Consider the following 24,274-nt stretch of genomic DNA (forward strand, 5'->3'; position numbering starts at 1 on the left):
TTCACTGGATCACCTGATTTAGCATATAACTTGTGGTTTGGATCAATAGACATTGATACAATATCACACCCGATTTTAAGAAGACAATTGAATGCAAACAATGTATGTACCAAAATTAATTTCACATATACAACGACGTCATCAGTGAAAGTATCATCACAAATTACTTTAAATAAATCATAAAAATATATTATTATAGACCATAGTCATAGAGGAAGCGAATTAAACTTAACGAATAGCGTGTATAAGCAATGCATATAAAGGCTCTTTATAGTGGACTAGTTGAGCATTGGTATTTTAGTTGATCTAGTCATCATCATTATTGTTGCTAAGGTGAAAGCATAACCTTCCAAATTTCCATGAACATAGAGTAAATGTATTTGAGAACCAACCTAAATCATAGTATGAGAAACTCTAATCTATGAGAAAACTCCAAGTGGTTCTTAACTATGAGCATGACCGATATACCAGTTTTAATACTTAGCAGAGATTGTACACTTTACCCATAAGATATGATTTCCACTTTGTGTGGGTTTATCCGACCCTTACTTCTGAGGTGAGTGATATGTACTTCACTATAAGGTCATTTCTTACATAGTCATATGGATGTTTTCAGCGTGTTGCAAGTTCCCACCTAGCTTGTTAGTATAAACCCAAGTCCAAAGGGTGACTATCCAACCTTTCACCGCACTTGGCACCTGACGGTCTATACCCTGGACCCCCTACACCATGTCGAGTAAGCATCCACTCATCCAAGATCTTAAGTCTACTTTGGCCAAGCATAGAGCACACTAAAATCTTGGTGTTTACTCGACGAGCCATTCCTTATGGTGAGGTACTTTGCATATGGCTACTCTATGCACAAGCCTCCATTCCATGTTGCTAAAAAGAAAGATTTAATTATCATTGTTGCATATAAGAGATAATCAAGATTAATTATAACCATCATTAATATATTATTATTAAAGGTAGAGTACTAACAAAAGACTAACATATCAATCGAAGGTTTTGTATAAAGGTAAAACTTGGTTAGTCATCCTTAGTAGGAGTGACCAAAATTAATGCACTACAATAACTGAATTCAATTTATGGGTCTGCTCAAATACTAATTGCCTTGCTCCTCAAAAGCAGGGTCTTGTCCTTCCCAAGATTGCTCTTTGTCCGACACGTTCCACTCGTCGCCTATACGTTACACACATCAAGCAATAAGAACAAGAGAGGACAAAACAATACACCAAACATAAATGACAAAGATTCAAAAGAAATTTAAAAACAATCTAGGATTTGCGACATGGTTACAACAAGATTGTCGAGAATGGAATTAAAACAAAACATACATACTGATTTGAAGAAGACCACACAGTGCACACACAGATTAAATTAATCGGTTTTTAAGGTGGTGTCTTTAGTTTTGTTGGTGTCCTCATTTTTACACTTAGTCGTGTTTTTTTTGCTTTGTTTTGTCCTTCCAGTACTATATAGTAGAAGGGCAAAACTAAGAAAAAAATTCAACTAAGGGTAAAAATGAGAAAAATGGCAAAACTAAGGGTATGAATTTAAATAGCCCATTAATCCATAGAACTAAGATTGAGGGCAGATAAAGATCTAAACAAATATACAAAAGTTGATGGGAAAGAAGCAAAGCAAATATAATTTCTTTCCGGTTGCATAAAGTTTATTGGTTCATTAAATAGATGAGGTAGCAGTGGAAAAGGAAAGGAAATAAGATGTGCATAGAAATATATTTTCTCCTGTATGCCACTGTTTTCTTTACCCGCATGGCACTCTACGCAGATAGGTTGGCACCAAGGGAGGGAAGAGGAACACATGTGGCTGGAAAAAAATTGGCGTGCGACGACAGCATGACTGACGGTTTGTTTCAGCTTACAGATTATATAATATAAAATACATAAGATTAAATAATCTAAATTATATAATTTATATTTAATAGCTACCTAGCATATTGAAACTTTGATTAGTTATGTGTTACGTGCGTCGTGGGAGCAAAGAAAAATAGATAAATATTTTTGGTCAAGAGTGACAATGGTGGATAATTTCTCTTGAAGGTGCCATGAATAGTGGGTTTTTTTTATCAAATAAGCTAAAATAATCTTATGTTAGGCAGCTTTTATGGATTATGATAATCTGACCTTCAACTTATATAACTTGGCCTAAAATCAATTTAGACAGATTGTGAGCAGAAATAAACAGGTACTTAAGTTTTGACGAAAATAATAGCAGATCTAGAAAGGGTTTGTCGAGTCGATCGTTTTGAGTATATATATATGATAGGTTTCGGCCAAGTTAGATTAGGATAAGGACTTTTCTATTTTCAGAATTATATTTTTTGAACTTGAAATAATTCTGAAAATCGATTTTTAACTCAAGGAGAAGACTCCAAAAGCTTTGAAAAATTTAAAAAAATCATGGGTATGTTTTGAGACAATGGATCCAAAAAAACAAGGTTAAAGATCAACGAAAGATTATGATAGACTTCAAAAAATGAATGACTTGTCTTAGAAAAAGAAAAAAATGCCTACGAATATATTGTGAAAAATTCCTGAGGTGAGATATTGGAAAAGAAAAGAAAAGCACTACACGACGGTGCAAACATTTTCTGAACCAAAACATCACTCGAGAGGCACGCGTAAGCAGGGTGAAGGTACGTACTATCGGAATCCGGCTCTTTGCCGAGTGCTTTTCATCGGGCACTCGGTAAAGTTCTGCTCTCGGTAACGAGCACGTTTACCAAAAGCGAGACTCTCGGCACAGAAATACAATCGGCAAATAAATCTTTGTCGGACGCCAAACACTCGGCGACGACCGTTAACTTTACCGAGCGTCGAGCATGGGCAACCGAAAATTTGCAAAATCAGTAGTCTAGATCAAATTTTCACTATATATACACCATCTATAAATAATTACTATACATCTTAAGACATTTGTTTTTCTGATTCACCACAGTTTCGCCACTGCACTTGAGGCTGGACGGGACAGAGTAAATTTCTTAATTTTTTATCGTCCATGGTAGGAACTAGACATTCGATGGAAATTATTATTTTTTGTCGGCTAGGCTAAAAGCCCTGTATAAATTATTTTGGCCCATGAATCGGCTATATGCTAATTAAAACTTAAAAGCCCTGTGTAGATTATCTTGGTTCATGAAAATATCATATTTTCTGGTGGTGTCACTAGTGGTTGCAGACAAAATAGAACGCGCACTATTAATCCACGAAATCTTGCATGTTAGGGTATGTACAACATCTATTAATTAATTATAGGGTCTTTCGAGACTGTCCGCAGCGGTGACCTCTAAATTTTTCCCCTATATCACTTTTTTGCGTCACATCAACATTTCACCCCCTAAATTTTCATCTCTTGCAGCAGTTCCCCTATATTATCCACCTATACCCCACTACAACTATAAAATATCATTATCTAACTGTTTTCATCTTTTATTACTATTTTTTTCAACTATTAAATAGGGAGCACTATGAAGGGGGCGCTACAGTGCTCCCCTTGATCTGGGGGAGCAGCGCGGCATCCCCTAGCGCTGCATCGCGTAGGGGGCCATTTGGAGGCCACCGCTGCACGCGTAGAGGCCCCCTACGCGTGTACAGTGCTAGGGGAGGGGGCACCGCGCGACATGCGCTGCTGACGGTCTTATAGGTGTAAGTGCAAAAAAAATTAATCAAGAGACGATGTCTTCGCGAAAAGTCTGTCTTTACACGATTCTTTATGCATACTATGTCTTGAATGTATTTATGATATAGAGTAGTATTGTGTAGTTTATTAACTATCTCTTATACTTTGAAAACCGATCCAAAGGCTTTGTATTGTATATGCCCTTAAGCGCAATCTAGTACTAGCTAAGAGCCAGATTGATGAGTACAAGAGGCAGAGCTAATAATGGTGGTCCTTCATTCGTTGTATTTACTTCTTGGAGCATTAATTCATACTTTGTGCCACATTATGCTTGAATATTTCTAGCAGATCGGAGGGCTAGCTGGGCGCTGTAGCAACATGGCACGAACACAAGGAGACAAAAAACATATCCATGCACGCGCACGTCCCGATGCTTCTAGCTAGTACTACTACAGGCACTTTACCTATGCCACAGCACTCTGCATATTTTAGCTGTGTATGTATGTCTGTTGGCGCCAACTGTCAGACTTAGCTGTTCGTACCCCATTGCCAGTATATTAAAGAAAATAAATATATGTAATATATATCATGGTCAGTGCCTTGTGGGCCGAAGGTACACAACACAATGCAACTTTCTCCTGGTGCGGCTAACCTACGCCTCTCGTTGCCACAACTGTTTCCCACGATCGCAGTTACCTGTTTGCCCACATAATTAATATTTAGAGCAAGTATAATAAGAGGCCCACAACAGACTAAATGCTGAAGTGGAGCAGGGAGAAGAAACGGGAAATTAATTTACAACTTAGTTATAAACCAAGAAGCTTTGATAAGTAGAGTCATACATTAATAGTGAAAAGTTGACTACTATATGGATAGGCTAAAAAGTATACTGTAAGGTTGTCTCCAGAAGCTTACCCATCATATCTCTCATCTCATCTCACTACACGATGGTTCACTCACTTGTAGTGACTTAATGTTGGTTGCTAAAGACGCTTTCAGCGACATATAGTTGGTCGCCGAAGACCTTTAGCAACCTATGAAGATACTCGCTATAAGTGACGTCGCTAAAAGTTTTAGCGACCGACTTCTTTTTTAGCGACCAACCGTCGGTTGCTAATGTTGTACATTTAACGACCAACTGTGGATTGCTAAATTATACATTTAGCAGCCAACAGTGAGTTGGTATACGATACATTTAGCAACCAACAGAAAGTTGCTCATACTGATAGTTGTTATTAGTATACAGTTAATTAGCATTCTATAATGACTGATCCACTAAATAGATATAAACATAAAAGCACCACAAATCACAGATTTTTATACACATACTCACATAAACATACACACGGAATAGACAAAGGATTGCATACGATAAAAGCATACATAAGTCTGCCCCTTTTATTCATCATTCGAACTTCATACGGTAAAAGCATACAAGTACAATGTATATATAAGATGATACATGGACAAATGAACGTTTAGATTATAGATATGTACATCCTACCAGCTCCTCCATTATGCTTGATGACGGCACCGAGCATCGAACCCTTAGCATCGCCATCCACCATGCCTACCCGACGCATCATCTTGCGACATTAGGGTTCCAGAGGGTGAGATCTGTGTGTCGCGGGCGAGGGTACCGGGGAGTGAGCGAGTGAGGGGACTATATGGGAGTGAGCGAGGGTTGTGCCAACGGAAGGTGGAAACCCACATCCCACGTACCTGGCTGACTTTTGTTGTAGCAACCGTATGCACGACATGTCGACACACCGACTGCTAAGCGCGGAGAGAAGCTGAAAGCCTAGCGTGCTTTAATAAGAAAAGACTAGAAGAGATGGGTCCAATTTTTAGAAATCAACAGTCGGATGTCCACCCGTCTCTATAGAGACCAACCGCAAATCGTTAAAGTTAAATAGTTTTAGTGACCAATGGAACATGACTACAAACGTGTTTAGCGACCAACCATCAGTCCCCAACATTTATCCTCCAATAGTTCATACCTAATAAGGGTCACTAAAACCGAACTATGGTATAATGTTTAGAATGGAGGGAGCACATATCAAAATAAAAATTAAATAGAAATGCGTAAGAAAGAAATATTCTAATCAAATTTAGGAGTATAATATAACCTTTAGTTTGGTTGCAGTGCATGCAATGTTTGCTCCATCAATTTCCATCCTCTTGAACTACTTTAGAACTGGCATGTGATTTAGTTAGCTATCTACTAAGGTATTCTCTAGCCTAGCTCTAACCATTTTAGAAAATCAAGAGAAGGCAAAGGAATAGGTGAATAGGAATACCCATGGGAAACTGCAAGAGATGTAGATCCAGCCAATGGGAAATGGGAAGAAAGATATATAGGGTTGATGTTAGTGTAACAATATCATACCACCCCTAGCTCATTGCTAATTGTTGATGCTTAGGTAACCAGTAGAGGCATGTCAATTCAACCTGACTGACTTTCAAGTTAGTCGTTGCCTACTAGCGTGTTCACCAATGGATACTTCATCCTTGTGCCTCCAACGAAGATGAGCATGATACACAAGATATAAGATACATCGCTAGAGAAGTATTGTAAAAAGTGTAACATGTCAACGATGTCGCTTAAAACCATAAACCTACAAATCCAGGGGACCGAACCATGGCCTTTGACAATTATATGTTAGGTTGATCTCACGTCATTCTTGATTAGAGGACTGAGCCTAACTCCACCACATGCATCGATGGAAGGTGCAACAACCTTTTGGTTACTTATTCCCGTCATGTTGTGTATAACCAAAAAAGGGATGAGGTCAACACAGACCGGCATTCATAGGTACCTCCTAATCCCTACACACGCGATGTGATCCCTTCCTATACAATTAGTAAGGGAAAGTGTCACCACCATCGACACACTAACTCCGATGCTGATCATCAGAGTCTCCCTACCCATGGTGACCTCCTCCTCCAATCTTGAAGGTGATTTCTTTCCCCACTCTCTCGGTTCTAGGTTTTAGGCAAAGGAAGATGTTACATTACTTGACAATGGTATTAAAGACGCAGTTTGCACCTAAACCTTACCCTAGAACCCAAACCCATCGTGTATTTGGATTTGATGGAGCCAAATCCATATACTGGCTCTTATCTGGATGATTTTTAGATCTATAACAAGTAGAAAGAGGAGAAGGGACGAAATTGTGGCTCAATCCCTAAGCCTAAGTTGGAATCCCCAAATAGTAGCACATCATTTAATGTTTTGTGGTCCTCCGAGAATGGAGTGGTTGAAATTTGCCGCCATTTTGAGATAAAAGTTTAGTGTATAAGTATGACATAAATCTAACCTTAAATTTAAAAATAAAAAATTTCATATTCAAAATTCCAAATAAAAACACTTATTATCAATTGTTTGCAAATTTGCCCCCCACGTTGATATAAAAGGTTAGAGTATAAGTATGACATAAATCTGACCATACATTTGTAAACCAATTGTTTCAAATTCAAATTTTAAAATACTTAAAATTTAATGAAAACAAATTAAATTTAATGTTATATTTTAACGATATTTTAGCAGCATTTTAATTATAATGTTGTAATTAAATGGGGTTTTACATGCCCTTATCTAAAGTGTGTATATATATATATGGATTGGTGTGAACATAGAACGAGTCATGATTCGTCCAAGCTAAACATGCGTGTGTGTATATATATATATATATATATATATATATATATATATATATATATATATATATATATATATATATATATATATATATATATATATATATATATATATATATATATATATATATATATATTATGGAGTCCTGGGCTTCCAATAGCTCAGCGAAAACTATGACCCGATATTGCCAACCGGTTCAGCCGCACCAGGTCCGAAGCGTCTATAAAAGAAGCTCCAGATTGCTATGGTTCAGTTTTAGCGATGCCGATAGTTACGCTCCCACCCCCGAGAGGCGCGCGGCGGCGGCGGATCCTGGGAGCAAGCGCGCGACGGCGGATCCGGGGGACACGCTTGTAGCGGCGGATCCCTAAGGCCAGCGCGGTGATGGCCCCCTGAGGCGCGCACGGCGGCGAGGTGGAAGCGGCTGCGACATCGGATCCCGAGGACACGCACGTGGCGCGCGACCCCCTGAGGTGCGCACGACGGCGAGGTGGCAGCGGCTGCGACGGTGGATCCCAGGGGGCACGAGCGCGACAGCGTCTCCCTAATGTGCACGCGGCAACGACTCCTTGAGTTGCGCACGACGGTGAGGTGGAGCGGCTGCGGCGGCGTGATGCCGGATCTCGGGGGCACGTGAGCAACGACGACACCCCTAAGGCGTGCATGACAACGAGGTGGGAGCGACTGATGCGACGGATCTCAGGATGCACGCGCGTGAGGGTCAACTCCTGAGCGCATACGACTGTGATGCCATCCAAGGTGGGAGCGGCGATGGTGGACTTCTCTAGGCGTGAGCGACAACGACAGCCTCCCCTAGGCACGAAGTGGTGGCGCATCCCAGATGTGAGGCGGCGGTTCCGCAGGGCGGCAGTCCTATTTTTATGCTATTTTGTTTACATATTTATGTCAATGTCAATAGATTTTTACGACCTATATTTCAGGTCATGGCTCTGCTTCCATCTATTTGTCTGTTTATGATATTTCTATTCATATTTTACCAAACAGTTTATTGATTTTATGCATTATCTCGTTTACTTAATCCAGTGTGTATTGGGTTTCTACCATTTATGCCATATGTATAAGATATATTTATGACCCACACATTTACGCAACAAAATAGAAATTTAGAAAAAAGCAACTGCTCTATGAAATGAGGTCATTTTCCACGATTCCATAAATCTCGCGTATGCCGATCCATTTTCTTTTCAACTCACATTCTTACCATCCTAAATTTGTGCACATGTAGTAGAAAACAATTTTTTACACAGTCTACCATAGTGCACAAATACTTCGTTAAACACTTATTATCATACGTTTGTAAATTTGCCTCAACGTTGATATAAAGTTTTGAGTATAAGTTTGACATAAATCCGACCATAAATTTGAAAACCAATTATTGCAAAATTCAAAATTAAAAGTACTTCAAATTTAAAGAACACAAATTAAATTTAGTGTTACATTTTAACGCTATTTTAGCAGCATTTTTATTATAATGTTGTGATTAAATAGGACTGTACATGCTCTTATCTAAGTATATATATATATATATATATATATATATATATATATATATATATATATATATATATATATATGGAAGAGGTAATGGAAGCCCTGGGCTTCCGTTAGTGGGCGAAGCCCCAGCCAGGGAGACCGAACGGGTCGCGTTCGGCCCACTGGACGCCAGCCTGCGCCATTTATGCAAAGGATAACCACGTTTTCCGGCTTGCACGCGACATGCAATTACGCAACCATAAATATGTGTACAAATGAGCATAACTCATGCATAAATGGAATCTTTGCATGCCAGGAATCGCGCGCACGAATATCTGCATGTTCTAGACGTTTACGACTGCATAACGTTGTGATACATGATAGCATAAACCATGCAAACGTTTACGGCAGGATTTGGGATAAGGCAAGACAAGATTTTCGTGCGCGTAAATAAAGGCGCAGTTACGGCAGGAAACTAATACAACTTTACAGCCGCGTCCACGTTCGCTCGTCCATCTGAATTATTGGCGGCGGTTAGCGGCGGCGGAAGTGAGAGGTCCGGCCGGCGATGGGCGGCGAGAATATGTCCACCACCGGCGCTGGCGATGACATCCTGCCTGTAACATCTGTGCATAAGCCAGCAGGTACGTCTGTTTCAATGGACATGCATCCTGTTTTGTCTGCAATCGCCCCATACACAGAGGGTGTCTCTGTTACTCCTCCGGCGGCATTGAGGGCACCTGGACATATCGAAGAGCACACAAAAACAGCAGACGTGGTCGGCGCAGAGAAGCACATCCCCATGAGACATATTGGGCCACATGAACAGGACACACCTCATATTCTTCAAAGCCACGTAAGTTCTCCCATATTACGTTAAATTTAGTCGCTATTGAATCGTAAATGTTAAATTTCTGTGCGCAGCCGGACAATATTGATATAAGATTGATACCTAAAGTCGGTATGACATTTAGTAACGTGGACGAGGCGTATAATTTTTATAGTCAATATGCATACGAGGTAGGATTTCCGTTGAAGAAATATAGGGAGCGGAAGAATTGTAAATGGTTGAACTGTTCAATGGAAGGAAAGAATGTTGAAAGGGTAGCTGGAAATCCAAGGATACGTAACACATGTTCAAAACGAACACAGTGCAAGGCTGGGATGAAACTTAAAAAAATCTACGATGATGCTAAAGAGAAAGTTATTTCTGTTCGGATTGATCTGGTAAACTATGAGCATAATCATGAATTTTTGAAGAAAGATACAGAAAAAGGGCAATTGCAATGCAACAAAACACATGATCGTGAATATATGGAGTTCCTTAGTGCGATGCAAGAAAGCAGGATTCCACCACATTGCATTATGGATTTTGTTACAGAAATGCATGGTGGCCCAGAAAACGTTCCAATAACCGTGCAGGACATGAGTAACCTGTAAGTGTATTATGCATTGACAATAATTGTATTTTATATTACATAAACAATCGTAATGTGTTGAGTTAGATATAGTGCATAATCATTACATTTTTTGACAGGAAAAAAGCATGGCAAAGGGAGAGAAATGCAAATGATGTGTCAAAGCTGTTATCTTTTTTTTCATTATGCAAGAAAGATAATCCACAATTTTTTTCAGACTTTCAACTGGACAAAGAAGGGAAAATTTTAAGCATATTTTGGTCCCATGCTAGCCAGCAAGCCGAGTACATTGATTTTGGTGATGCAGTTACATTTGATACTACGCATAAGACTAATATGTATGATAAGCCATTAGGCATGTTTGTTGGCTCGAACCACCACCTACAATGCACAATATTTGGGTTTGCTTTACTAGGAGACGAGACAGTTGATACATTCGAGTGGGTCTTCAATACGTTCAAAACATGCATGGGATGTGACGGACCACGAGTGATGCTGACAGGTATGTTGTAATAAAATGGCTCGTAATTATCATGTCACGTACTATATGATGTCATATTGTCTTGCATGATGTTATGTAAATTTATATATTCAGATCAAGACCCTGCCATGCCAATTGCACTTGGCAGAGTATTCCCAAACACAATACATCGATTGTGTTTGTGGCATGTGCAAAACAGGTATATGCCCCACTTGAATGAATTATATGCAAGATTTGAGGACATGGATTTCAAAACAAGGTTCCAATCTATAATACATCATCCATTGAATGAAATGGAGTTCGAGACTGCCTGGCAAATGATGCTTGATGATTTCCAACTACACGAGAACAACACCCTTGCCAGATTATATGAAATACGCAAAGATTGGGTACCTGCATTTTTTAAAGGAGATTATTGTGGTCTTATGGTCTCTACACAACGAAGCGAGAGCATGAACAAGTTGGTGAAGAGTGCCCACGTGGATGCAAACACACCGCTTCATCAATTTGCAAAGCAAATGATGAAGCTCCTGCATAGTAGGAAGATGAAAGAGGCCAAAGAGGCACTAGGATGCATGGTAAGTGAAAAAAATTAATAAACATATGTTTTATGATATTAAAAACAAAACAGTATTAATATTATATTGTGTAATTTGCAGGGTCAAAAGGATACAACTACATTGTATATGTTTGAAATAAGAGTTGCAAGGGCATACACTAGAGCTGTGATGACAAGGTTTCAGGAGACAGTAAAATATGCAACTGCGTACCGAATAGACCGTGATACAGAGGGTGAGGAACATGATTGGGTGGTGAAACATACTACAAGATCAAATAAAATTGTTTGGGGTCAACACCAATTCAAGATAAGGGCTGATGTGGATGCCGGAAAGTATTCATGTGAGTGCAAGCATTGGGAGCATACAGGTATGTTATACTAAAAGATTTTTTGCTATATAAAATTATAAATTATTACAAATACATAGCTGTTTACGATTAATATATGACATAATGTATGTTTAATCAAATATAGGTCTATTTTGTGTTCATCTTGTACGCGCTTTCATGCATCTACAAATTGAAAGGATCCCAAGTGAGTATATTTTGCAACGATACACATACTCCGCGCATCAAGATGTGGCTTTTTCAAGAGACGATAGGAATTTGAAAGGAAAAGATGGAGAAACTAGATCATATAGACAGAAGATGTTGCTTAAAAAAGCAATGAAAGTAGTACACCATGCGAGTCTGTCTAAAGCTGGGAATGATAAAGCCCTAGAGATGATGGACGAATTATTAGGGTTATTGATGCGTGTGGAGCCTGATATAGGTACTGGTGAGAGTTGTGGCACAAGTGTTTGCGATGACATCCAGGTACGCACCTCGTGATGTTATGAATTTTGCATAATTACTTGTCGATTATGATCCATGATTGTAATGATGATATAGGTCGAAGCGTATGAAACAGAAGAAATGGCTATAGACAACTTACGCAAATTAGATGATGGGAACGAGGTATGGAACAAATCTTTATAATGTATTACATATACTGCTCTATAAGATTTGTGTCTTCACTGGACTTTGTTTTATTTCACAGGAAATTTTAATGGGCTCTAATACAAATGAATGCAATACTAAGGATGATCAATGTAATATGCAGATATTAACATTGGAACATAACACTGACATTCGGCTGGTTGAGAGTAGTTCTATGGATGTGGAAGCTAGAAAGGTGAAAACATTGCTACAATATATGATGACATACGAGAATGTAAAATCTGACTTGATATCTTTGTTTTGTAGAAACTGGAATTTCATATGGAAGGTGTAAACTTAACAAGACCAGATAAGGCCAAGCCTAAGGGAAGAACAATCAAAAGTAGTGAGCAACAAGTTTTAAAATTGGGTGCGAAAGGAGCTAAGAAGATGAGCAGGAAATGCCATAAATGTGGCATAGCTGATGGTCACAACAGCCGTACGTGTTTAACTGTCGAGGATAATAGGGTTCGATTGGCTAACCTATCTGGACGTAAGCGAGGACGGCCTCCAGGTTCAAGGAACAAACTCATAGCTGCAGCCCCGCAATGGAATGAGACATCAACGTCGAAAAAACGAACGGTGGATGTCGGAGATGATGATTCATCTGGTAGAGAGTAGAAGACCATAAGATACAAATATTTCCTTGTGTAAATGTGATTCCTGTGTTCATTTGACAACTTCCAAAAAGTATCACTTGCAAACTGGCATAAATGTCTGTGTAATTTGTCATAAGCTTTAACAGTTATGCAGCAAACTGACTGTACATATACTTAGCATACATGTATGTGCAAAACTGCATAACTCTGCGTTGTGTAATGCATAAGATGGTTAGCCTGTGAACCATGACTGTACAAAAAATGACCCTGTTTGCAGTATATAACTCTGATAATGTATATAATAATGTATTGGCATATATTGATGACTATTGTATCATAAGTTTATGGACAAACATGCATAAGACTGTCAATAATTATATCGTAAACTTCGGTCAAGAAACATGCATACTTCGAGGTTATTGACATAACAATATTGTACAGGAACCTGGCAGAATCAAATGCAAGAAACACACATTACTTTCAAACACAGTTTGGAACAACATTCCAGTTTAGAAAAAAGCTGATCCCAAAGTTGTCATTGACATAACTAAGAAACGTCTACGGACTTTGCCCATAATATACACACATGACTGATCTGAAGTTTAGGGAACCATTGTATACAAAATATATTACATGACCAAACTAAACTACATCCTTTAGACCTTGAATCTTTGGATGTCTTGGAGCAGCGATAATGCTTTGTTCTTCGGGTGGAATGTGATGTAATGCAGCGCAAGAGAACGTATCTCACTGGTGTTGCCCTGCAATACAAAAACACTGAGTTAGTTATACCTCTGTTCCATATGTTGCCATGGGCCAACTATAGAATTAAATGGTAAATTTGTACGTACTGCTTCTATGTCTGACCGCAAAGATCCTTCGTCGCATTGATAAAATAGAATGTAACCCATGACATAAAACCCACAGTCATTTGATCCAGCTGCCATGTTAGGACAATTTGGGCACAAGTCAATTGTGAAGTTACCAAACTTGGGAAAGCATGTACTGGGCCGTACATGTTGTATTACTTTGTTTAATCTGCTCATAATAACCTTAGCCCATGGTAACTTTCTGCCACCTGAGCCCAAATGTGCAAAATGATAGTCCTTCCATGTAGTTCCACCAAGTGTTGGTCCATATGGGTTGGAATCTAAAATATGAATGCACTTCTTGACCTTGTTGACAACATACAATGTCCAATGCCCCCTGCTTACCATGGGGACCATGATCTGACCGTGTAAAAAAATCATAAAATTAACAGGGTAACTTACAAAAGCATAACAATGTGATATGTTCCATTTAAAAGGAATTATGTTTGGATTATGAAATACGATTGTTACCGCTTTGCATTGGTCCAATTCATCTGTCTCAGGCAATGAATTGTCTAGAAGTGTGTGGAGTACAGATTCATCAAAAGGTTGAGGGTTGCGACTGTGACGTTCCTGTTCCTCAAAGTTGAGTATTGACTGCAATAAACGATATAAATGGAGTGAGTGTACTTGGGTTCATCTAATTTGTATATGAAAATGGTGTATGTAAGTTACAATAGTTTACCCCAACATTAACATCAAGAACCAAACTGTTCGAACTCATGGAAGTCTGCTGATTTTTTGCATCATCAATAACACATTGGATGAAACACTGCATGAATACATTGTCGAGACACTTCCCATCGGCAAAAGATTCATATATGTCAGAACATGTCACCGAATATTCACCATAATCTATTATGGTCCTGGTGAATTTTTTATATCAATTAGAGAGGTCGCGTAAATCTACCAGCATATAAACAGATTTAGATTTAGTATGAACTTCGTACCTGCCGGTGTCAGATTGCAGACCACACAAATATTCGCGTAGAGCTAACACAGTTTGCATCTCCGAATCAAGAGAAGCCTGGCCAACCTGTGGAGTGTTTGTAGCTGGATCGGTTTCAACATAAACCTAAAAATATATATGAAAATATACATAAAACTCTGTGAACAATTTTGACAACTATAAAGAAAATGAAAATTACTGAGCTGACATAAAGTGGAATATACGTATGTGGAATGAAGTGTCATAAACTGGCATAAAATTAATGAGCTGACATTACTGATACAGATCAAGAGAAAGAAATATTCTTGCAAACTGCATAATTGTATGTGTAATTTATCATAGACAGCTAACAGTTATGTAAAAACTGCATGCACATCTACTTATCATATATGTATGTGTAAATGGGCATAACACTGAGTTGTAAGATGCATAACCTATTTAGACTGTGAAGCATGGCTGTACAAAATCTGTGAGCAGTTGAACACTACAAAGAAAATGTAAATTACTGAGCTGGCATGTTCAGATGGAGTCTGATCAAAGCATGGACCACTGTCAGGCAAGTCTGTTTCTGCCACTTGTTGTACGCCGCCAGTAGACTAACAATGATGGTATAAATGGATTACAAATTTAGTAAACTGCTAATGAGAATATAGAAAAACCACGAGGGGGTTTAGACATACCTTGATTTGCGGAGTCGCATCAAATATCGGCGCGTCAGGATCCATGTGTGGTGTTGCTTTAGGAGTGACGTTTGTATTGGTCGGCATGTTCTTGCCACCGTCACCATGTTTACCCTGAAAGAATTGTAATGGTTATATGCTATTTACATAAAACGATTAATACAAGCCTAGAATGAAAAAATACAATTAATAATAAAAACATTACCACTGAGGTTGTAGGTGTTTTGTTCTGTTTCGTTATATTTGTATGAACCAGTGGATCAATATCAGCTTCATCGGGGCAACTTTCTAATAGTACACGAATATGTTGTTGCCTTAACAGTAATTCATGTACCTGTGTGTCTGTAAACTGCGTATCCAGCTGAGAAACTGGAGTAGACATATCGGGTACAGTTGGGGGGGCCGGACACGTACATCCTTCTGTACGTGTCATGTAAACAAAGAAAACGTTGTTTAAAATAATGGCATCAAAACGGTATCGATAGATGATTGCATAACTTTTTTATATTGACGTAAATACATTAAACTGACTAACCAGCTGTCTGGGGAAGAATATCATCTGATTTTGATGTGGTTTTCTGCACATCATAAGCATCTTCGTTGTCGCCCGCCTCGGCACGGAGGACCTCATCAATTAACTCGCCAAAAACATCAGATAGATTGAATTGTTTCTCAACAATCTGCTGAAGAGTCTGTTTAATAACTGAACACGCCTTACCAACCTCCGCATCAAAATGTGACAGCTTCTCTATGAAACCCATGCGGTGGCAGGATGGAAGCTGATTCAGCTTGCTTGATATCAAATCCCTGATGAGCGGGAGTTCGATGTGAATTGAGTGCTATCCAGATGGGTCAGGACGAGAAACATCAAAAGTGTTGGTCCTGGTCTTGTGCTGTTGTAAATTGAAAATTATTAAGTAAATGTATAGCATATCACTGAATATTATGTTGAAATTCTATGACAAACAAATATATAAATAGAATCATGCCTTGAATTGTGCATGAACGGGTGGTACAGCTGTGTAGCAGGTCTCTGAGGAGCTTCAGAACTAAAAAAAGGCGTGAAAGATGGAGTAAAACTTATACAAACATATTAAATTGATAAATGAGATTCATATGTTTAATGGAAAATGCAAAACAACATCACAAATATGCTTACAAACGGGCATAAAGGTATGTGAACGTTATCATATGCATGTAAATAAATGATTGACACATAAAAAAATACCGAGCAATGTCCAAATGCTTCTTCTCCTTTGCGTATCTTGCCCTTGTCAGCTCTTGTCAGGGCTTGAATAATATTCCTATCAAAGTATTTGATTCGTGGTGTTCCACGTTTGTTCTGGGGTGCCGCTGAGTCATGCAAATGATCCAAATAATACAGCTGCAAAAGGCATAACATGAGTCATTATAAGACATAACAAAAGCATAAACTACGTGTATATGGATTTTGCATACAAGATTATGGGGACATGTAACAGACAAAAAAAGGATATGCTTACAAGAATAACGATGGAACATCCATAGATGGTTGTAGAAACGTTCGTAACGCTCCTATTATGCCACTTCTTGGCAGCTTGGCATAAATCATTGAAAATAAGCTGGCACCAGTCCATCTGGTGGAAACGATCCATCTCCTCGGTTAAAAGAACCTCATGGTTTGTTATTCCCCAGCTGGCAGTAGGGAACAACAACCTATTGAACAATATCAAGAAAAAGCATCTGATGCTTAAATCATCGTCAGAACCTTTCCTCAAACAATCTTGAAGAGCTGTAACCCCAAAATCTTCTTTCGATAGACCAAGTTCAGCTCTTAAATTGTTGGCAGCAACAGCTTCATCGATGCCCAATGCAGTTCCTCCCCCAGCATTCGGTAAACCCAAAATTAGGTGCACCGTATCCTTTGTAATTTTCAGCTCCTTTCCAGGGCCAGCTCGAATTGTCATGTCATTGTGGTCGAGCTTTTCCATCAGCCAAGCTAAGTGTGATCTGCTGCCGAGTGTGTCCAGTCTCATGTCAAGAATACTAGAAAATCCCCTACGTGCAATTGCTTGTTGCTGTCTGTCATTTAATATCTGTATGCTTACTAACACATCTTGGGGGTTGCATCTGACGTTCAGCCTCTGCCGGAAAAAATATATAAAATGAATATTGTAAACATTTACATCTGCATAATCGCAACACAATGTTTAACTCAGACATCAAGACAACATGATTTCACGCATAAAATGATATATTGCCATAGACATAAATATCTAACCTGTCGGAGGGGGGGCACTGCTTTCCTCCGCTTAGTGACTACCTTCTTCAAAACTTTCCCAGGGCTGTCGTCCAAGTTACGCTTCTTGGATAATGGCATAAAGTCATCATCCTCATCAGCAGCATGCCTTGTTTCGGGTCTAACAGTCCCCACCGGAGCACGGGGTATGTCAACGCTGAAGCACTCCTGAGTAGACTGGATTATGATCCATTTTGGATTGGAAGGTGGTCGGTCTACGTTCTTCATCACTGATGTTCCTGCCAAATGAAACAACACATATACATAAAATACGTAAAGGATCAAAAAAAAGATAAGCGCAAGTCAATTCAGTTCAGTTCATGACCATACATTGCATAATTGTATCAACAAAGCAGCATAACACAATATTGTAAATTGCATAAGCTTGTGAGACTAACTTGATCAAAAAAATCTGCTCATATGCGACATCCAATTAATGTATAACCTGGTTATTTCGTGTGAGCTGGCCCAAACAGCAATAGGTTTTATGGCATAATGTGTTGATGTATGGATCATACTTCTGTCAACAAATCAGCATAAACAAAGTATTGTAACTGCATAAAGGTGTGATAGATTGCATAGTATACATTTGTGTCTCCATTTAACTATAAATTTATAATGAATTGGTATTTGATAAATCAAGCAATTGGCAAAATAATAATGTGAACTCTATCTACGATTCAGATTGTAAGAGTTAAAGGTTGATGGCTTACCGGAATGTGGATTGGCCTGGAGGGCGGCTGAATTGGAGACACCTCTGCAGGGGACAACCCAATGCGACGCGGGGCTGTGTCAAATGCGTTGGGGACTCGACGTTGGAGACGGACCTCGCGACGGGGTAGGGGACTCGGCGTTCGGCCGCCGCGGTGGAGAAGATCGAGGTCTCGGTCTCTGACGAGTAGGAGAACGCAGGGGCGGCACAACCGCCTCCTCGATTCTGGGTCCCTTGCCGGAGACGAAGAACAAGGCCACGGCGTGTGTGCGGCGGAGAAGGCGATGGCGGGTCTCTGCGGTGGTGAAGGAGAATGCGACGGCGGGGGAACTGCGGGGGAGAATCTTAATGCTCACGGCGGCGATTAGTCTAGGGTTCGCCGGGCGCGGAGGAGAAGCAGCATACGGCGGCGGATTTGGCTAGGGTTCGGCGGGAGCGATAGTTACGGGAGAGATGAGCTGAGAAAATGGAAGCTCGGTTCCTTGATTCGTGGGCCCAGTATACGTAAACTGCCCAGATTGCAGGAACACGATCTTTTCGTGGGCCCGGATGCCGCGAGACGTGCGCACACCAAAAGAGTGTAAACGGTAACAAAAAGGAGCATAACTCGTATTTATAATTGACGTAACAATGTATTACAGTCAACCAGTAAAGCGTGCGCGCCGGTCAGAGCACCTGGTCGGTTTCTGGTCGGGGCTTCCTGTAGTTAGAGAGAGCCCAGAGCTCTAAATACTATATCTATATATATAAATACTATATATATATATATATATATATATATATATATATATATATATATATATATATATATATATATATATATATATATATATATATATATATATATATATGGATTGGTGTGAACATAGAACGAGTCATGATTTGTCCAAGATAAACATCCGCGTATATGTTTTGGGGGATCCCAAAGAAACTAGTATGTGGATTGCTCGTCGCCGCGCTGCACACATGCTTCGTGCGCTGCAAAATCTGTCCACGCGCGCGGGCGCACACACATTATTTTTTCGTTCATTTGTATCTGTGAAAGATACGTACAAAATCTGCGTGTATCTTCCATGATTTGACAAGAATTTCAGACACCAAGGCAAATTTTGTTGGTACATACAGCTCAGCAGCAGTCCTTTCTGTTGACCTGCTGCCCCCTTTTGCTTCCGTTCTCGATCCAAATCTATGGTTGAATCTTTCTTCTGATCACCAGGATTGTTGTTGTTTAGACTTTAGATCATCCTGATCCTGCGTGTCCGGATCAAATCTGCAAATCCAACGCAAAAAAAATGGTTCACGTGCTAGGTACAGTTTCTCAAACATCACATATTTGGTCGTTTATGGTCTAATGCCAATTTCAAAATGGGAGATTTCGTTTTCCTCAAATCGTACAAGAATGAAGCTGCCATATAGTACGAAATTCCTCTGAAATTCCAGAGCTTCGAATTACACAATCCAATTAATTGGCTACATGAAGGTAGCGCCGTAGCGGCCGACGTACCATTCCGACGACCCCATCAATATAATGGGCATGGGGGGGCATCTGAATCTTTATCTAAAATACATTTGTTTTCGTTTCAATCTAATCTAACCCCAAATTAAAGGAACGCATTTGCACATTTTTGTATTGCAACGAGGAGGATCCATTTGCCCACTTGTTTTCGCCAGCACAAGATAAATAGCAGCCACACCCAGCACATCGACCTGCAGCCAACTCACGAACTAACTACCAGAAGATCTCAAAGGCTTCGATTCTTGACCCCAAGCAAGTGGTTAAGCATAAGCAACTTAAACGACAGCGACAGAAACCATGTCACTCTACTTGGCGCCCACGGCCGCCGCTGCCACCACCACCACCACCACCCTCCCAAGGCAGCTGCTACCAGCGCCGTCCATCGACCTAAGGCGGCTGGAACGACGTGGCATGGCGCTGCCCCTGCCACCGGCGCCGGCGCCGCCGCCACCGCTGGTCAGTGCCAACAACAGGCATGCCGGAGCGAAGCACAAGGCCGTGGTGGTGATGGGCGCCACGGGGACCGGCAAGTCGCGGCTGGCGGTGGACCTGGCGCTCCGGTTCGGCGGCGAGGTCATCAACTCGGACAAGATCCAGCTGCACGCCGGCCTGGACGTGACCACGAACAAGGTGACCGAGCAGGAGCGCGCCGGCGTGCCGCACCACCTGCTCGGGGTGGCGCGGCCCGACGAGGAGTTCACGGCCGCGGACTTCCGGCGCGAGGCGACCCGCGCCGCGCGCGCCATCACCGCGCGCGGCCGCCTGCCCATCGTCGCGGGAGGGTCCAACTCGTACGTGGAGGAGCTGGTGGACGGCGACCGCGCCGCGTTCCGCGACCGCTACGACTGCTGCTTCCTCTGGGTGGACGTGCAGCGCGCCGTGCTGCACGGCTGCGTGGCGCGGCGCGTCGACGAGATGCGCGCCCGCGGCCTGGTGGACGAGGTCGCGGCGGCCTTCGACCCGCGCCGCAACGACTACTCGCGCGGCCTCTGGCGCGCCATTGGCGCGCCCGAGCTCGACGCGTACCTGCGGTGGCCGGGACCGGGTGTAGACGGCGACGCGGAAAGCGAGGGCGAGCGCGACCGGCTGCTGGCCGCCGCCATCGAGGACATCAAGTCCAACACCCGCCGCCTGTCGTGCCGGCAGCGCGCCAAGATCCAGCGCCTGGCCAAGATGTGGGGCGTCCGGCGCGTCGACGCCACCGAGGTCTTCCGGAGGCGCGGCGACGAGGCCGACGAGGCCTGGCAGCGGCTCGTCGCCGCGCCGTGCATCGACGCCGTGCGCTCCTTCCTACGAACCGACGACGCCGCGGCGACCGTCGCCAGTGACCTGGCGGTGGACGGAGTCGTGCCCGTGTTCGCTCCCGCGCCGGCTGCGGCCGTAGCAGGATAACGGACGACGAAGCTCCTCCATGAGCGCGTTGACAGCTGCACTGCATTCACGAATAGCCATTATGTATAAGGACACCATTACTTGGTGCGATGGCTGCGATCGTCGTCAAGAAGGAAAAAGGGAGTGGTCGAGAAGCGAGGGGAATGACGAGCATGATTATAGTAGTATCTACGTCGGAACTTGCATGGGACTCAGTCGCACAAAGAGATTGGCGTGATTGCTTCGAGAATCGTGCGTTTGAAATCCTAGCTAGGAGAGGAGGAGAGAAGCAAACGGAGAAAGTGGATTTACTATCATATATATGGCCGCATATATAGCACTTGCATACAGATAAATGCGTTACATGTATGTTCGAGCGAGGAGCATGCATTATTTGCACGAGTTGGCACCTGCTGTGTTTGACTTATCACCTGTCCTTTTCACCCGGTTTCTGTTTTATTTGTTATATGAAAGTGATGCTAGCTTATTCCTGTTTTCCTTTTCATTTGGTTGCTACAACGTGCATACATGGTTGTGTTGTGCGCGCAATCGAGTTTGTACAATCGAGGTTGTGCATATTTACAAGGAAATATTAGTTGCAAACTAGCAATATTAATGACACATTTTTAATATATTTATCATATACTTCCTCCTTAAAATATAAGGCACTCCTTTAATCCACCACAAATACATGACACTGTTGACTTTTTTTTTAAAACTTTAATAACTCGTCTTATTTAAAAAAAATTACGAACATCATTTATTTTATTATGATTTGTTTTATCACTTATCTTGTTTAAGCGTAACTTAAAATTTTGTCGTAATTGTGATTATACTGTTCTACGACATTGTTTCAATTTTACCCCTCATTTTTCAACTTTGTGATTTTACCCCTCTACTTTGAAAACGAAGCTGTCGTTGCCTCTACCTCTTAACACCATTAGTGAAAATCGGATTAATGATTAAAAAATGATGTGTAAAATCGTAATTGCAAAGTGAAAGAATGATATAATCACAATTAACCCTGAAAATAATGAAATTTTTAGGATTAATTGTGATTATACACTTCTCTCGCCTTGCAATTGTGATTTTACCCCTTATTTTTATTTTTTAATCACTATTTCTGCTAAGAGGTAGTAGCAAACGACAACTTCATTTTCAAAATAGAGGGGTAAAATCACAAAATTGAAAAAAGAGAGATAAAATTACAATTGCAAGGCCAGAGAAAGGTATAATCACAATTGCCCTAAAAAATTTACATTTTAAAATAAATATTTTTAATAATGTAATTGATTAAACTTTTTTTAAAAAAAAGTCAATCGTGTCATATACTTATAAATGGGGGAGTATATTATAGGAAGTTCACGACAAAGAATGGTGTAATACAAATAATGAGGTAGTTCTCCCTTAACAATATAGATAGACTTTCTACTTACGAGATGTTGGTCTTTGTTCTCGAATGATATACATTAAGAGCAAAGCAACACAATTGTTAATGATTAAAGACCTTCGTCCTTCGAAACATTATCTCCTTTTGGATATAATATTCTTCAGACGAAAGTCATGAAGGACGTACCTTCATCATCTTGGGAAGTAAATAAGTATAAATGAAGAAACATGAAACACAGAAGAAGAATGTAAATAATGACAATATTGAATATAACAGTAAATTATTTACATTCTTCTTTTATTTCTTAAACATGAGTAGATGTTCACAATATTTATATTTCATTGATACCTTCGGCTTGACAGAAGGTGTGAATGTAGGTGATGTAGGAGCGATTACAATTTATCGTGAACAGTACGGGGGTACTGTTCATCTATTTATAGGCACGAGACGCAGCCCGGACAAAATTACATCCATGTCCCTGTTAACTAATTATAATCACAATGCAAACTATTAAGGACTATATAGTCTTTTCCTCTTTAATTCGGTATCGTCCTTCGTCTTTATCATGACACCAAGCCGAAGCTCTTTCAATCGTAGCTTCGGCTTTGTCCGCATCATCTTCGGCTTATATCTTCATGTCACACCTGCCTTCGTACAGTCTTGCCGAAGGTGTTTTTGTCTAGAGGACCTTCGGCGGAGAAGAAGACCCCCAATAGTAGCCCTTCGCGGTGCTAGATTGTTTTTCGTAACGAGCTCGATCCGCGATAAACACGAAGGCTTCGGAATGCCAAAGGTCCGAAAACACCTTCCCTAAGCTCGTTGTCGAGAAACGATTATAATATTCCAGACGCTGGACGGTCCACCGCTCAGCCAGTGCAAGCGGCATGGCGGTTCGCCTTCCCCCTACAACACTATATAAACAGACGGGTTTGTGAGGAGTTACCACAACATTCATTGTCATTGCACTGTTGTGCTGTTAAAAAATTTAACCATAGCTGAAGCTTTCTGCATTGCATTCTCGAGCAAACGCTTCGGCACTTAAGATCAGCTTCGTCTCAAAAAAGCGAAAACATTGAAATGGCCAGAGTACGATCCACTGCTAGAGTGTCTCGTGAGGGGGACAAGGCCGAAGTAACTGAGACGGCACCAATATCAGAAGTGATGAGGCAATCGGGTCTTGTTGTGCGAGAAGAGCCTGTTGCCGAAGGTACCTCGACTGCTGAAGCTGAACAAATCGCAGTTGGAGAAGGGAGTAATAACGAAGATGAAGAGGATTACACTATTCTAAGCCCAGCGAAACCTAGCCACCTTGAATTTAGTAAATCTACTGTGACAGCAGATGATATGGTTATGATGAAGAAATTGGGCTACTTTAGGGAGGCTGAGGGTAAACTTATTCGTTTTGCTGGCGAGGAGGTGATTCCGGAGCCGAAGGATGATGAGTTGTTGTCTTTAAAAGCCTCTTCAGAGCGGGGCTTCGGTTCCCTCTATATGATATAATAGGAGAGGTTTTGAAGAACTTTGAAATATACCATCATCAACTGACACCCAATGCAATCGTTAGACTTAGTGTCTACATTTGTGCCCTCCGAAGCCAGGGTATGAGTCCTAATGCCGAAGCTTTCTGCCAGGTGCACGAGCCGCATTACCAAATGAAGGCCAAAGCAGATGGCCT

At 41.0% G+C, this 24,274-nt stretch overlaps 2 protein-coding genes and 1 pseudogene across 3 annotated transcripts; 2 read left to right on the top strand and 1 right to left on the bottom strand.

Annotated features, from left to right (window-relative positions):
* Positions 1 to 11,473: 11,473 nt before the first annotated feature.
* LOC103632120 (uncharacterized) lies at positions 11,474 to 12,862 on the top strand (annotated as a pseudogene). Its single transcript, NR_146483.1, has 5 exons — positions 11,474 to 11,626; positions 11,733 to 12,073; positions 12,149 to 12,214; positions 12,297 to 12,431; positions 12,503 to 12,862. The product of NR_146483.1 is annotated as an uncharacterized protein (transcript).
* Positions 12,863 to 13,490: 628 nt separating this feature from the next.
* Positions 13,491 to 15,745, bottom strand: LOC109941034 (uncharacterized). Its single transcript, XM_020541487.1, has 9 exons — positions 15,667 to 15,745; positions 15,538 to 15,561; positions 15,333 to 15,446; positions 15,168 to 15,248; positions 14,654 to 14,778; positions 14,389 to 14,569; positions 14,175 to 14,300; positions 13,686 to 14,063; positions 13,491 to 13,595 (listed from the first exon to the last, which is right to left on the bottom strand). Exons 1-9 carry the CDS (start codon positions 15,712 to 15,714, stop codon positions 13,491 to 13,493), a joined length of 1,182 nt encoding a protein of 393 aa, XP_020397076.1. The 5' UTR covers positions 15,715 to 15,745.
* Positions 15,746 to 20,135: 4,390 nt separating this feature from the next.
* IPT4 (isopentenyl transferase IPT4) lies at positions 20,136 to 21,230 on the top strand. Its single transcript, NM_001127723.1, has one exon. It carries the CDS (start codon positions 20,136 to 20,138, stop codon positions 21,228 to 21,230), a length of 1,095 nt encoding a protein of 364 aa, NP_001121195.1.
* Positions 21,231 to 24,274: the final 3,044 nt, after the last annotated feature.

Source organism: Zea mays, chromosome 7 (genome assembly GCF_902167145.1).
Source record: "Zea mays cultivar B73 chromosome 7, Zm-B73-REFERENCE-NAM-5.0, whole genome shotgun sequence".
NCBI classification, from domain to species: domain Eukaryota; kingdom Viridiplantae; phylum Streptophyta; class Magnoliopsida; order Poales; family Poaceae; genus Zea; species Zea mays.